The sequence below is a fragment of the Rattus norvegicus genome, chromosome 1, assembly GCF_036323735.1.
Source record: "Rattus norvegicus strain BN/NHsdMcwi chromosome 1, GRCr8, whole genome shotgun sequence".
Classification (NCBI taxonomy): Eukaryota; Metazoa; Chordata; class Mammalia; order Rodentia; family Muridae; genus Rattus; species Rattus norvegicus.
In genome coordinates, this window is record NC_086019.1 from 35,298,250 (window position 1) to 35,313,708 (window position 15,459).

The window sequence follows — 15,459 nt, forward strand, 5'->3', positions numbered from 1 at the left end:
GCAGGTAAGAAGCGCTGCTCTGTAGCAGTTTTCCAATACTGAGGAGTCTGTGTTCTTAGTATGTACCTTTAAGAAAGACTGTGGGAGAGGGAGTTCTCAGCTGCACTTAGCTTTTCCACCTAAACACCTGAAGAAAACATTGTCTAATGAATATTATAACATTTAAGGAAATTAATAGTTGACCGTTCTACAAGAACAAAATATGCTGCTCTACATTTGAAGAATGTCACAGAAGTACATGAAATGAGCAGTGTAAACTTTAGGCTTTATTATATCGAGTTGAAACCCATGAAAACAGTTATTTTCTTATGCACAACATCTGAAAATGTAAAATATAGAACCAAGTTTCCTCTTATGGACAGTGTAACAGAACAGAGTACATGAAAAGAAAATGTCCAGTAGAATCCCAAGCCCATGTCACATTCAGCAAGGCTGTCTTCCTGCCTGGTCCCCAAGGGCCTGAGAGCTGCAGGGACAGTGGGGCACAGCTCGGCTCCTCCAGCCCCGAGTCCCACAGCTCAAAGGATGGGAGCGGGAGGTGGGGCAAGGCCAGTCCCGTGGCTGGAAGGCAGCATTGGCAGGCACAGCTCTCACTGGGTCAGTCCAGTTATCAGAAGGATGTGGGGTCTTCGCACATTAGGAAGGCGGGTGATCCTCCCCCCGAATGCTCCGATACTTGGCCATGTCTTCTGGAAACACTTTAGAAAGTTCCTGAATCAGTAGGCTTTTAAATTTCTACAAACAAAAATAGCTGTGTCAAAAAAATATCCAAGTTATAGACAGCACCCCCGCCCGCAGAGCCGAGCGTGACACTGAGCCACCCAAAGGGATGGAGCTAGGTCACTCGTCTTCCACAACAACCATGAGCCATTTGCAGTCGACTGTGTTACAGGGCAGGGATACCACCTCTCTGAAAAGGACTGCATCATTAAGACAATTCCTTCCTTCTGGCTTAAGGAGGAACAACCTGAGCACCTCCAACCACGTGCTCCCACCTCAGTGGAGAGGACTAGGCAGCACACACACCAGAGTCTTAATACTCACTGAAGCCATTACTCACCGGAATTACACAGAGATCGTGTGTGCAAACAATGTCTCTTAAGCTTTCTCCAGCCCTGGAGGTACATTATCTACTTCTCCAGCCACTCATCCCTCAAAGTTTTCTCCTAGTCTAAAATAAACTGTACAATGGCCTGCACCCGAAGCCTCTACTCTCAGGACCACAGAGCCAGTGTCACAAAGACACATTCTGCCCCACCGCAACAACTGAAAAACTGTGTAACTGGTGCCCACTGGGGACATGCAGGCTGCGGAAGTGTGCCTTAAGATGTCACAGATCTCAGGTGAGAGATGACACCAAGTGCTACAAGAGCACAGGGATGATTAAACACATGGGCATCGTCAATGGGAATGCACTCCAGCACAGCCCAAGGCAGTGAGTCCAAGATACAGGCAGGACCGGAAGCCCCAGCTCCAGGGGCCAGTCCCTGTGTCAGGAGAGGATTTCTGCTGGGGGTCCAGGAGCTCCTCAGCCCAAGCCGACAGGAGATGATGCATGGGCTCAGTGTTAACTGACCAACCCCACTCTGCAGCACACGAGCTAATGGAGCCCCTGAATCACTCCAGTAGCAGGCGCTCTGAGCTGCCTGCACAGCAAACACAGCCAGCACACATGGGCCAGGCTGCATCAAGTAAGCAGTGTGCAGCACAGGCGAGCACGCAATGCTGGAGTGTGGACAGCAGGCTGAGGGACAGTGGGAAAGAAACTCCAGGGAAGGCCGGCCGGGCTGAGCTCACAGAGGAAGCAAAGCAGGCTGAGCTGAGGAGGAGGCTCACTGTGTAGAAGGAACATGAATTCTAGGCCGAGGAGAACACAACCCTACAGGGCCTGGTGGCTAACAGGGAGCCCAGGAAACAGAACGGTACACAGTGCTGTCCCCGCAGGCCACACACAGTGCCCCCACCAGAGGTAAAGAAAAGCAAGCACCATCAGTGACCTCAACGAGAAAACTGTGGTTCATGTCAAGACACAGTTCCCTAGAGCAGCCAAGTTTTCTGTGTATAGTGTCACACTTAAGAACAGTAGGGGTCCAGGAATCAGACACTGGAGCCTAGAACACAAACCATCCAGAGTCCTCCAAGTGCAGTCCTACTAGCACAGGAAAGGCCTCTAGTCAGCATCTACACAGAATCACAGCAGGCACACTGATGTTAGAAGTTCCTAACGGAGGCCAGACAGGGAGCCACACTGGAGGTGCCTCTGGCCAGGGATATTGCCATAAACTTAGCCTTTCTTTGCTGTGAGACTGTCTCTTGTTCCTTCAGGACTATGGCTCACTGACATTCAGTGTCATATACTTGCTAGAAATCCCACTGTGGCAGTACTCAGCAGTCTACAAAAGCTGCTAAGTCCGTCAACATGCATGTTGGGTACTCTCCTGTCCATGTGCAGATCTGGCTTCCTTCCTGTCTCACCTTCATTGTGTCGATCTTCCCCTTGACTTGTTCGTTTTTAGCAAGAGCCCTCTCCAGGCATTCTTTGGTGTAGAGCTGGGGATTTCGACCTTGATCAATGTATCTAGAAGCAACAACACCAAAGTAAACACATGGCTGACTCACCTAACCTCAGTTTTCTGGAAACTATGACAAAAAAACAGAAAACTCCAGTAGATATGCCTTCACAGGACCTAGTCCAGGAACCAGGTACATTTAACGTTTGAATTTCTCCAAGCATTTCTCCTTCTGGAAGCTCATGACAAGCCATACCCACTCACATGTGTGCAGCACTTACATTCAAATGCAGTGCATGAAAAGAGAAGAATTCAACAGTATCTATGGTACTGCCTTTTGGATTCTCAAACAGCGTGATAAAGGAGCTCTTAACGTTTAATGCAGTGCAGGAGATCACATCTGTGACAGGCACAGCTGAGACATGGCATCCACTCCAGGCCAGCCTGACTGCTCAAGACATGCTGTGTGGAGAAGTCAGAGGGAGGACACTGGAGCCATATGCAGGACACAATGTCCACTGCGTGAGAGAGGGTGTTCTCAGTACACTGCCTTATTAGACACACTCTAGGGACCTAACTCAAACAGGATGTTTCTCCCCAGTCAGTCCAAACTACAAAACTACCTCTTGACATTGTCAATACACCATATATCTTGATTTCATAAAATACATTGCCCACAATATCCAGATTTTTCAAGAACAGACTACTTGGATATTTCTGTACACTGGATAAATCTGTATCATTCAGCTATATTAATTGTTCGTTATAGAGAAAGGCCACCACCATAGCAAGTTCAATTAAAAAAGAAAACAAACCCAGAGAAGAAAAACATATAAATCGCTTCAGGCTAAATCTATTAAATTGGCCTTTATGACAATAGCAAAGGTACGATTTGTAGGATTTGCATTTCATTTTGCTATTTTTGTAATAGTGTAATGGAAGCAGCATCTGGTTACTTCTAAGTAAGTGCATCTCAAGCAACACGAGAGCATGAAGAGCTTATAGTTCATGTGTGTTCAGTAAACGAGCGGCTCAACACAAGGGGACGCTGCGGTTTTAAGGCTCACAACTTGAATCTGACCTCTGTGGATGCACAAAGCCAGACACTGGGCTGAAGTGCTAAGAGTTTATGTTATCCTTGCTTTGGAGTACACATGCATCAAGTGTGCACTAGCAAGGTCATGGGAGCCTGGAGATCCCTCCTGTGCTGTGTTCACAGCCCCTTGGAGTGTGCAGTCCACTCTTCTCCAAGCCTCTGCTGTGACGGGGCAACAGGACTCTCTGGTAGAAAGATGCCTCCCCACGGCCACCTGGACTGAGATCTTCCCCCAATAGAGGAGGTTTTTCTGTGGCCTGAAGGCCTTTCTCCATTGAACTCAGAAACCTGTTTTTATATATTTAACAAGCGTTTAATGTTCTCATTTTCACATGACACTGTTCTCAACAATGCAACCCTAGAGTGATACTTACCCTTTTGTAACCCCACTAGCCCATCACAACCCTGGAGGGCTGGTGGCACCTGGGCACACCTCCCTCACACTCACTGACACAGCTAATCAAGAGTCAGAGAGACCCAGTGAGACTTACTCAAAAACTTCCAGAGGCACCGTGATATCATGTAGCTGCTGTCTGCATTTATCTATGTCCTGTAAGCCCGTAACAATGAAGTTCCTGGGAAACAAACAGAGCGGAGTGTGTGGTTAGTTCAGAAGACAGCACAGCACACTTCTACACAGGACTGGCCAGTGTGCTTCAAGTCCTGAGGGTTAAAATTAAAATGGTCAAGGTCAGGGACACCAGGACAGATAACTGAAGTATGAGATAACCACAGGAACTGGAAAAGAGAACTAGGCCAGTCTCAGCAGGCTTTGGTCTCTGCAATGTTTGTTCCCATCCCACAAGGCCCTCCTTGAGGGGTGATACCACAACTCTCTGTACCTTAGTAAACATCTTGGCTAAGACGCATCAAGAGACTGAACTGTGGGTAAAGATGGTTTCTAGGGCAGTCTCCCATTCCATAAAAGGGACGGAGAGAGCAGGTTTCCAGGGGCAGACACTAGAGACAGCCAGGCAGGCAGGCAGGCAGGCAGGCAGGCTGGCTGGCAGGCCAGCCTCGCCTTTCTGCTGGATTGGCTTTGTCTTAGCTGGGGCTGTGCTGGCTTCCTTTCCCCGGCCTACTAGATGAACCTTGACTACCTGCTTGCTCTGCCTGTGCCTTCATGTTAACTTTCTAACCCAGAAGCACAAACACCAAGGCAGTTCTGTGGCTGGGATCAAAGGAGAGCCAGGTGACCCATGCTACCCTTAACATGCTTCTTTCTCCTCGTGCTGTCACACCTGAACCCTTAATTGCCACAGGATTCCGAGGACACCTTTGGACTTACAAAATACACTCAGACACTTAATTTTTCTTTCTAAACTGAGGAAGGAGATGAAGATAGAGCAAAGCTTCCTGGAGGGCACGTCATTGAATGGGGTTGAGAAACGGGCTTCAGCTGAGGTACAGTACCCACAATCTGCAAAGGAAAAGTCCATCCCTACTGGGTTGGACCTCGGCTCCCTTCAGAACCACCCCCAGATTACCTAGCTGTCTCAATCCCTGGAAAGTGTCCCATATAAGCAGTGAGGTCTTCTCCTGGACATTTTGTGTTTCCCTGTAGGCCATTCCAAGGCCAGGCAGCATGACCATCACAAGTTATTGTCAAGGATCAACCCATCTTCCACAGCCAGGGCTATGCCGCAGGTGGCTCTGGGCCCTCCTGAGGAGCATGCCTGTCTTTAAGTCAACCTGCCCAGTGCGGTGGGGTCGGATGGAGTGTTCGTGGTGACTACCTCCCCTTATGCGATCAGGGTAGTCCCAGCCTGCCCGGTAGGGTCCGAGTGGTGTCAGCCTACCCTGGTGGTCAGGGTGGAACCAGCCTCCCCTGGGGGGTCAGAATGGAGCCAGAACTACCCCCACCCTCGTGGAGTCATGACTGAGCCTCCTCTTCTGTAGGGAAAGGTCAGACTCAGCGGAGTCACTGTGGAACTGGCCACCAGTGGGGTCAGGATGAAGGCTGCTTCCCCTGGTCAGGACGGAACCCGTCTCCCCTGTTGAGTCCGGTCAGGATGGAGCCGGCCTCCCCTGCAGGGTCCAGGGAAGAACACCAAAGGGTCCCAGTGGGGTCCCCAAGGCCAGCGGGCAGGGGCTCCGCACAGAAGCGCGGAGCCCCACCGGACCGTCACTCACAGCTTCTGGCTCAGCCCCGCCTGGCTGCTGGGTTGGAAGTCGCTGACGATGATGCCGAGCTGCCGAATGTTCTCCACGAACTTCTCCAGGTGCTCCTCTAGATGGTCAAACTTCTCCGCCATCGCCAGCCCCACCCGCCTCTTAGCCACAGCTCCCAGCGACTCGGGTTCCAGTGTTCGCCCGCTTCCGGCTTCCGGAAACCCACTTCCGTTTCTTCGAAGGCTGGGCCTCGTCGGGGGCGGGGCCTGGTAACTGTGGGCGGGGCAGGAGGCGGGGTAAGTCCTTGAAGGGAAAACTGCTTGGAAGCTTCTAAAGTCAGTGGGTTGGGGTGTTGTGGGGAGTGTCAACGGAGAAAACACAGCAGATGCATGTGTAACCGGACAAAAATGAAAACTCTTAGCTAGTACCTAGCTTCCTTCAATGAAGAAAAACCAAGTCTCATCAAAGAAGAAATGAAGAAAGCTAGAGTGAAGAACAATAATTGAGATGCAGTAAACCTTGTATGTTCATAATCTGAAAAACTTGGGAGATATAAGCACCTCTCTTTAAAAAGATAAGATATCTGGAGCCAGTGAGGTGGTTGAAGACCCTTGCTGCTAAACCAGACAACCTGAGTGTGAGCTCCAGGATCCTACATGGTAGGAGAAGAGAACAGGATACTATAAGCTACCCTCCGACCTCCATACAGGTACTGTGTCACAGGTATGTCCACACACAACTCACACAGACACACAACACATAATAAGTAAATTATTTAAATTTGAAAATCGAAATAGAGCCATGCTTTTTAAAACTGGCCAGGAGGCAACAATCTCTTTCAGAGAAAGAGAGAGAGAGGTGAGGCGGGGAGGGGGGGAAGGAAGGAAATACTTTTCAATTCACTTTTAAAATTAATCAAACATTAAAGAACAAATGATTTCAAACTTCCACCGACACTTTTAAGTACTAGCAAAATAACAATTTCACAGCTCAATTATAAGGGGTGGTGACTTTGAAGTGAAAATCAGTCCTGAAGGACAAGAAGCAAAAATATAAGTAAATCTTTCAATTTTCATGAAAGGAGAGACAAGGGGACTAGTGAGAGGAAAATGGGGAGAATGGGGGTGCCAAGATATATAAGGGTTCTCTGTGTTAGTGAGGATTCTCTAGACTAACAGAACCTACAGAATGGAATATATATATGTATATGTATATGTATGTATATATATATGTATATGTATATGTATATATATATATATATATATACACACACACATACACAGGCTGTTGCTCAGTCCAGTCCATGAGGCTGGATATCTCAGCTGGTCTTCAGTGTACACTGAATTCCAAAGAAGTAGGCTCTAATGCCAGTGAAGGAATGGGTGTGCTGGCAAGGTGAGGGCAAGCTACAGTCAAAGAGCAAAAGCCTCCTGCTTCCAGGTCCCTATAGGCTTCCAGTAGAAAGTGTGGCCCAGATTAAAGTTGCATCTTCCTGCCTCAATCTCCAGATCAAAGTATGTGTTTTCTTAATGGTTCAGAGCAGAAATGGATCCACCCACTTCAAACCAAGCAAAAACTCCCTAACAGACACACCCTCCATTCCTGGATTCCAGTTAATTCCATATGTAGTCAAGTTGACAACCAAGGATAGCCATCCCAGTTCTCTAGAGGCCCAGAACTGATATGTTGAAAGCATGTATACTTACTTTTATATGGGTGGTGTTAGTGTGGCTGACAAGTTGTGGTATGGGTAATACATCAATGACTATCTCGTAGAGGAAAGACTAAGGATCCAGTGGTTGTGCAGTCTGCAGGACTGCATGTTTCTGCACCCAATCTGTTGCTGGGTTCCTGGGAGATACTTGGAGAGCTGCCAGGGTTTGGTCTTTTTGGGATCCTGAGGTCATTGGATGTAGTACAGGCTCCAGCAACAGGAGAGATGAACTTGCCAGAGAAAGCAAGGGTAAGAAAGTAAAATATCTTTCTTCCATGTCTTATGAGCTGTTACTAGTAGGTGTGACCCAGATTTAGAGTGCTTTAAATAATCAGATTAATATCTCTGGGTATGATAACATACACCTGTGATCCCAGTGTTTGGGAGGCAGAGGCAGTGTCTGAGGCCAAGCAAGCCCAGTCTACATAGAGAGCTTTAGAACAGCCAGGACTGCACAGTGAAACCCTATCTCAAGAAGGAAGGGAGGAGGAAAGAGAGATACCCCTTAGAGGGGTACCCAGCAGCTTGGGTTTTAGTTCACTCCAATTGACAACCAAGACTAGCCACCCCAAATTCAGCCCTTGTCAACTCCACACATAACCACTACTCTTTATGTCATGCTTAATTTACAAAGGAACAGTTTCTGCCTCGCAGAGATGTAACTATCCCATGCGCAGCGATGTCCATGGCTCGATGTCCCTTGAAGAATGATTACTCTCCGTGTCTCATAACTTAACCGTGGTAATACGCATTTACAGCGTTTGACTACTGATATCTTAATCAGTGCGATACTACATCACATGATAATGAAATCGAGGGAAAATCCAAATATTGGCTCAAAATATGTGTAGGTATGCCCAAACATGCTCCTAACAAAATAAGACAAAAACACTCATGTCAGTTATAATCCTCATTTCTGCGGCTGGCTTAGCTGGCATTTGTAACCCACTTCCTCTTCTCCCATTGTGTAGTTCCTCCACCCTCAGTAAGCAGCTCAGCAGGTCTTGATTCTGTCTCTGGAGGAGTGGCCTATACCTTCATCTCTGAGAGGTCCAGGCCATTGTTATCCTGCCTGCACAGTTTGGCTGGTTTCTCATCGACTTTAAGCATCTGACATGGTAACATCAAAAGATGTGTTAAAGAATCTCCTGCTCCCCAGACATAAACTTTCTTACCTCTACTGCGGAGAAACAATCTAGTTTCTCCCTTGGTAACCTGGATAATTCACCCCTCCTAACACCCTTTCTTAACCTGTTGGCTTTAGGGCATTGCGATGGCTGTTCCCGGTTGTCAACTTGACTGCTTCTGGAATGAACTACAACCAGAAATGGGGGGTACACCTACAGTCCAGATCTTGAGGCATAGTGGCCATGAAAAGCTTACGGCCAGACAAGGTAGTACACAACTTTAATCCCAGGAGACCAAGATAAGCAGATCCAGCCTGGGACAGAGCAAGTTCCGAATCCAGGAATGGTGGTGCACACCTTTAGTCTGGGCCACACCCTCTGCTGGAGGCCTACACAAGGACACGGGAAGAAGGAAGGCTCACTCTTCTTTGCCTGCTCACACCTACTTGCCTGCTGGAAACTACTTGCCTTGCCATCTGTTGGAAACTACTCTTTCAGAACTCCAGCTTACAGAAGCCCAGCTAAAACAAGTAACTTCGTGGGACTGAGCAACTACTAGATTCTTGGACTTCCCATTCACAGCTGCCTATTGTTGGAGTAGTTGGACTGCAGACTGTAAGTCATTACAGTAGATTCCTTTAACATATAGAGGCATTCCATAAGTTCTGTGACTCTAGAGAACCCTGACTAATACCGGGATCAGAAGCCCACAGTGGCCAGCGGGGGAGTGTAAGCTTCCAGTTCAGTGAAATGATGGTTGTGGCTCCTTGCAGAAGCACTCCCTACAGTGGATTCAAAACTTCTAGGCCAAGCAGAACTTTAAGGCATGGGAAGAGATACCAAAATTATTGGGTCACTAGGGGTGATGTTGAGTGAAACCATTCCCACTACCTTGACTACAGAATCTGTGAATTTTGCCCGTGGAAGAAACCATACCATATCAATATATGCTGATTCAAATCATATACTGCCTTCTAGAGACCCCTATCCCAGCCCTCCAGGATGCTCCCACCTAATTTGCATTGTATCTTCAAAGGGCCATTCTATCTTTCTATCAGAGAAGCTGCTTCAGTGTGATGGAGAACATGGTAAGAGTAGTAGATTCTGTGGTTGTAAAGTGAATTCCTTTGCCAGTAGCAATACTGTGTGAAATATAGATAATGGATTATATAAAGTCTACCTATGATAGTTTTGACTGAAACATCATGTGTAGAAGAGGCAAATCTATAGCTGTAATAAGGATCTATCCATCATGGATGAAGCACTGTCTTTTTCATGGAGGAAATGGCCCAGTGTAGTCAACCTGTCACCAAGTTGCTGGCTGATCACCCTGGGAAATGGTATCATATCTGGGGCTCAGGGTTTGTCTCTGCTGTTGGCAGACCTAGCAGGACATGCTTGGTGAGTCGAAGCCCATGTTGTCGAGTCCACACATAATTCACATTTCTCCCACCATGGCCACTTTGGTCATGGGCCCCACTGGGCAGTGACAGAGATGGCTGGAGAGAGAGGCTGACTGTCCACAGAGTGGGCCATCTTTCCTACTTGATTATTGAACTCCTCAGCTGAAATCACCTTTTAATGAACATTTGTGTGAGACACACATATCTTCACATCCTTTGCCCAGTTGGAGAGGTCGATCCATACACTTCTTCCCAGATGTACTTCTCATCTCTTTTTGATCACACTTTTTCCAAGTGCCAGGCTAACCAGCCAATCTATTGCCTATAGCCTATGAATCAGCAAAGGACTGCACTTCTGGCCATTTCTTCTTCCAAACAAAATATCCGATCACGTGTGCCCCCCAAGATTCTTCTCACTGCCCATTCACTCATATCTTTCAAGGTTGTCCCAGAAAGAGTCAACTTTTCAGATTGCCCGCTTCCTGTTGCTACCTGTGCAAGTGCATCATCAATAAACTAAGTTCTATTCTCTCTTTCCCAACCAACTGGTCACAAGGCATAAAACATTAGGCTACAGGTTCATGCTTTGGAGCAGAAGGCACTGTAGCATTTGGGCAACTTCTTTGTGTGACTTGCTTATGCCCTCAAGATCATGTGTATAATGCTTCAATTTGATAAATACACTATTTCTGTGCATGCCCAACGTTAAGGTTTGGTGAATCAGAGAACACCCAGCTCACAATGAGTGGTTCAGATCACATGGTAATTCTATGGGCTATCGTCAAATTTCAGTTTCCTGTAAAACCAAGCAGCCCGAGAGCTGTTTCTCACAGAAAGAACAGTCTGTAGATGATAGTAGAGCCTTGCTCCAAAATCCCAAGGAAGTTCGCTGTGATTCACCTATAGGGGCTGTCAAAGGCTCTAAGCAGCATCTCTAGCTGCCATTGACACCTCAAGTACCATTGGGACTTCTGGATCATATGGGCCAAATGATAGAGCAGCCTGCACGGCAGCCTGCACCTGTTGAAGAGCCGTCTCCATTCCAGGCCCCACACAGAGCTACCAGCTTTCCAAACTACTTGGGATTTGATCTGGAGTAAGACACTCAAGAGGGGAATGCTCTATCTCCCAGAGTTCAAAGAACCACTGAGCATTATGTTTCCTTCTTGATTCAGGTGCAATAACTTATCTTTCACGTCAGAAGGAGTATCTGCATGGCTGACAACAGTGGACTCCTAGAAATTTCCCTGAGGGAGAAGGCCCTTGAATTTTGATTGCATTTATTTCCCATCCTCTGATGTATTCTTTACCAACAAGTCTACAGTGTTTGTTACCTCTTGCTCACTTGGCCCAGTCAGCAAGTCATCAATACAATAAACCACTGTGATATTTTGTGGAAGAGGCTGGTGGTTCAGATCCCTGTGAGCTAAGTTATGACACAGGGATGGAGGCTGAATATATCCACAGTAAAGACGAACTGCTGGCCTGGAAGAAGGTAAATCTCCAGCTACCATGAGGGGTGGAGGGGAATATCCTCAATATATAATATATCCATGAAAATTTAAATAACTGATCATAATTTTTAAAAGTGGTTGAGATAATATCAAACTATTAACAAATTGCTCTGTAGCAAACATCTCCTAGACTTGGTGGTTTATAGCCTCAGTTTTTAGTGTTAATCACACACCTGGGCTTTGTGTGGCTTTTACAGCAAGCTCTGCTGCATGGACTTGGCTCAGCTGGCGTCACTGCAGGTCATGGGCCTTGCTTTCAAGATGGTTCATTCCAGTGTTGCCATATTAGTAGATATCAGCCGGACCTCGGACTGAAGACTGTATTCCCCTGCAGGCAGGTCACCTCATGGCTTTGGGTCACCCTCACCTCATGGCTTTGGATGCCAGACCATTGTGCTCCAGAAAAGCAGGTAGAAACAACCCTACCCACCTATTGTGACCTCACTTTGGAAGTCCCTCTGTAACCATGACACATTCAGAATCCCAGGAAGGGACCATCAACTCAACCGCTCAATGGAATGACTAAGAAACCATTTTATTGAAACACCATGGGCTGGGGGAGTCTTCTGAAGTAATTTTTTCAATACAGTCAGTCTCTCATTCATCCCATGCATCCTTCGTGAATCTTCAGCCCAAATAAAGCCTTTCTTCTATAAGATACCTTGGCCATGATGTTTTATCACAGTGATAGAAGCATAACTAAGACAAGGTTATAAAGGTAAATGAAATTAAGGCTGGAAAAATACAGTAAATCAGAGGGCATGCTGGGAGCACGGTGCACACAGGCAGCTGATGCCCTCTGTGCTGACCACAAGGCTGTCAGCTTGCTGTGCCCTGCAAGTTCCCAGGATGTGCTACTGGAATGTTTCCTCACATTGAACTCCCTGAGCTTAGCACCTGAGGGCTGTGTGTTCTTTTTCCCTTCCCTTCTGTAATGACTGTCCCTCCTTCAGCATGCTCAGCCTTACGCTGTCACTTAAAACATTGCTGCTACTCATTCAAAGTTACTTTAAGAACCAGTCTCATTTTAACTTGAGAAGGAAGGAAGGAAGGAAGGAAGGAAGGAAGGGAGGGAGGAAGGAAGGAAGGAAGGAAGGAAGGAAGGAAGGAAGGAAGGAAGGAAAGAAGAAAGAAAGAATTCTCCTACCAAGAGAGTGAAGCAGCTGGCTTCTGCTTTTCATTTTTAGCACATTAATGTCCCAGCAGAAGGGAAAGTCTGTAATGCTGTCATGGCTGTGATAATGATGGTGGTGGTGGTGATGATGGTGATGATGATGGTGGTAGTGCGTAAGGAATCATACTGTCGTCAATCTGACATTTTTAGCATATTCTACAGATTTTCTCATTTACACTTTATGTCCCTAAGATGCAGCAATTATAATACAAGTATCTCCTGTGCACATCTAAGCCATTTCTCCCTAAGCATAGAACTGGAAAATCAAATCATTTAGCTGATGATAGGGGGGCATCTTTAACCCGTGTGCCACATCGCTACAAGTCCACATTTGTGTGTGAGGATGTTATGTACCTGGTAATTCATGGAGTTCACATGGGAGTTCTTGACTTATGGCATTTGAGTAGAAACCACATCATATTTATTCACTGTGAGGCTCCTCCCTTATTTCTTTTGCATGTAGTATCTGTAGCTCGTCACTGAGTGCCGTGTTACACTTGTGAGAAAGACTTGCAGAGAAAACAGGGAGGTGACGCTAGGATGGTTGGCTGGGTGGCCTGCACACCAATCAGCAGACTGTACAACTGACCTATCAAGCTCTTGATAAAGATTTGTCATAATTTCAAAAGAGACAACAGAAATACATTACAGGAATGGGGATATGGTAGAAAAAAAATCATAAACACACAGGGCAAGCTTTCCTAGACTTTCTAGAAGTTTTACCCTAGATGGACCCTGTCTTAGGGTTTCTGTTCCTGCACAAAAGACCAAGAGGCAAGTTAGGGAGGAAAGGGTTTATTCAGCTTACACTTCCACATTGCTGTTCATCACCAAAGGAAGTCAGGACTGGAACTCAAGCAGGTCAGGAAGCAGGAGCTGATGCAGAGGCCATGGAGGGATGTTACTTACTGGCTTGCTTCCCCTGGCTTGCTCAGCTTGCTCTCTTTTAGAACCCAAGACCACCAGCTCAGGGATGGCACTGCCCACAATGAGCTGGGTCCTCCTACCTCAATCACTAGTTGAGAAAATGCCTTACAGCTGTGTCTCATGGAGTCTTTTCTTCAAGGGAGGCTCCTTTCTCTGTGATAACTCCAGCTTGTGTCAAGTTGACACACAAAACCAGCCAGCACAGGCCCTAAGCATAATGCGTAAGCCCTGATACTTCCTAGTCCTTTGCAAAAATAAATGCCACTCAATCTGCAGTCTTAATTTGCTTTAAATGCTCAGAAGAGAACTGAGTTGTGCTGGAGTATGCTCTTCTTATTGTGATGATCCAGGAAGCAAAGCCTTACTGTACAGAAAGTAGTAGTGCATGTGGTTCAGGGCCAGCTCTGGTCCGGCTCCTGAAGGCAGCAAGCTGGGAATCCTCGACAGTGAGCCTCTGAAATTGGCTACTGGGATACTGTGTTTCCTTTTGTTTAATTTTGTTTTGTTCTCAGGAAACTAAGTAGAACTATATGGCCATGGAAGGCGGAAGCTCAGAGGGCCCATAATGAATGTCTGCACAGTTCCAAATAGAGGCATGGCTATTTTAGTGTGCCGGAGGGAGAGAAGCCCTCCTTCTTAACCTCCCAGGAAGTGCCACAGTCCAGCTGATCCAGGACCCACGGAAGCACATTTTAAAATGAGTTTACACACACAGCAACTCTTAGAAAAAGTAAGTGTGAAAGAGTACAAGGAGGGGGCAAAAGGAGATGGGAATGCTATCAGGCCACTGTGCTGTGACCCAAGAGAAGGAGCTCAGAGAGGAAAATTAGACATCTGGTCCACTGCAGTGATGTTTTAAAGCATAAGAATACTGACACCCCTCAAACCCAATGGCCCCTGCAGCAGAGTCTCAGGGCTCCCAGAAAGGATAGACCCTGCCCCGCTCAACTCAAAGATATGGGATGGGAACAGAGTAGGAGAAAAAAGCCCAGCTGACTTTGTAGAACACTGGAGTCCTTGGGGTCTGTGAAAGGTATGTATCAGGTATGCCATTCTAGAAGAAACAGTAACATAGATGGAGACGGTTATCATAAGCTTGGGACTAATCAATGAGGTGAGACACGGGAACTTCTGGTCACTGAATTTGTCCCCAAGTTTTTTTTTGGGGGGGGGGTGGTCATTTGCAGCTGTTTTTTGTTTTGTTTTTTTTTTTATTAACTTGAGTATTTCTTATATACATTTCGAGTGTTATTCCCTTTCCCGGTTTCCCGGCAAACATCCCCCTAATCCCTCCCCGTCCCCTTCGTTATCGGTGTTCCCCTCCCCACCCTCCTCCCATTGCCGCCATCCCGCCAACAATCACGTTCACTGGGGGTTCAGTCTTAGCAGGACCCAGGGCTTCCCCTTCCACTGGTGCTCTTACTAGGATATTCATTGCTACCTATGAGGTCAGAGTCCAGGGTCAGTCCATGTATAGTCTTTAGGTAGTGGCTTAGTCCCTGGAAGCTCTGGTTGCTTGGCATTGTTGTTCATAAGGGGTCTCGAGCCCCTTCAAGCTCTTCCAGTTCTTTCTCTGATTCCTTCAACGGGGGTCCTATTCTCAGTTCAGTGGTTTGCTGCTGGCATTCGCCTCTGTGTTTGCTGTATTCTGGCTATGTCTCTCAGGAACGATCTACATCCTGCTCCTGTCGGCCTGCACTTCTTTGCTTCATCCATCTTGTCTAATTGGATGGCTGTATATGTATGGGCCACATATGGGGCAGGCTCTGAATGGTTGTTCCTTCTGTGTCTGTTTTAATCTTTGCCTCTCTATTCCCTGCCAAGGGTATTCTTGTTCCCCTTTTAAAGAAGGAGTGAAGCATTCACATTTTGATCATCTGTC

The 15,459-nt window shown here is 46.9% G+C and overlaps 1 protein-coding gene and 1 long non-coding RNA gene across 3 annotated transcripts; one reads left to right on the plus strand and one right to left on the minus strand.

Moving 5' to 3' along the window:
* Positions 1-244: 244 nt before the first annotated feature.
* On the minus strand, positions 245-11,914 carry Med10 (mediator complex subunit 10). Of its 2 annotated transcripts, XM_006227769.5 has the most exons (5): positions 11,650-11,914; positions 5,740-5,991; positions 4,098-4,181; positions 2,476-2,578; positions 245-735 (listed from the first exon to the last, which is right to left on the minus strand). In XM_006227769.5, exons 2-5 carry the CDS (start codon positions 5,859-5,861, stop codon positions 637-639), a joined length of 408 nt encoding a protein of 135 aa, XP_006227831.1. In that variant the 5' UTR covers positions 5,862-5,991; positions 11,650-11,914; the 3' UTR covers positions 245-636. The 2 variants fall into 2 exon arrangements, with proteins under 2 accessions (XP_006227831.1, NP_001099567.2); NM_001106097.2 differs by lacking the exon at positions 11,650-11,914 and having other exon boundaries at positions 5,740-5,905.
* Positions 5,932-12,133, plus strand: LOC134484984 (uncharacterized). The gene is made up of 2 exons (XR_010062856.1): positions 5,932-6,427; positions 8,697-12,133. It is a non-coding gene; the product is annotated as an uncharacterized LOC134484984 (long non-coding RNA).
* The last annotated feature ends 3,326 nt before the right edge of the window (positions 12,134-15,459 follow it).

Excerpts from the sequence above, each read along its gene's own strand:
- Med10 (XM_006227769.5), bottom strand. The coding sequence starts at position 5,861 with ATGGCGGAGAAGTTTGACCATCTAGAGGAGCACCTGGAGAAGTTCGTG. Across the intron at positions 4,182-5,739 it reads GCGGGGCTGAGCCAGAAGCT|GAACTTCATTGTTACGGGCT; the intron begins GTGAGTGACGGT and ends TTTGTTTCCCAG. Across the intron at positions 736-2,475 it reads GGAAGATCGACACAATGAAG|AAATTTAAAAGCCTACTGAT; the intron begins GTGAGACAGGAA and ends TTTTGTTTGTAG.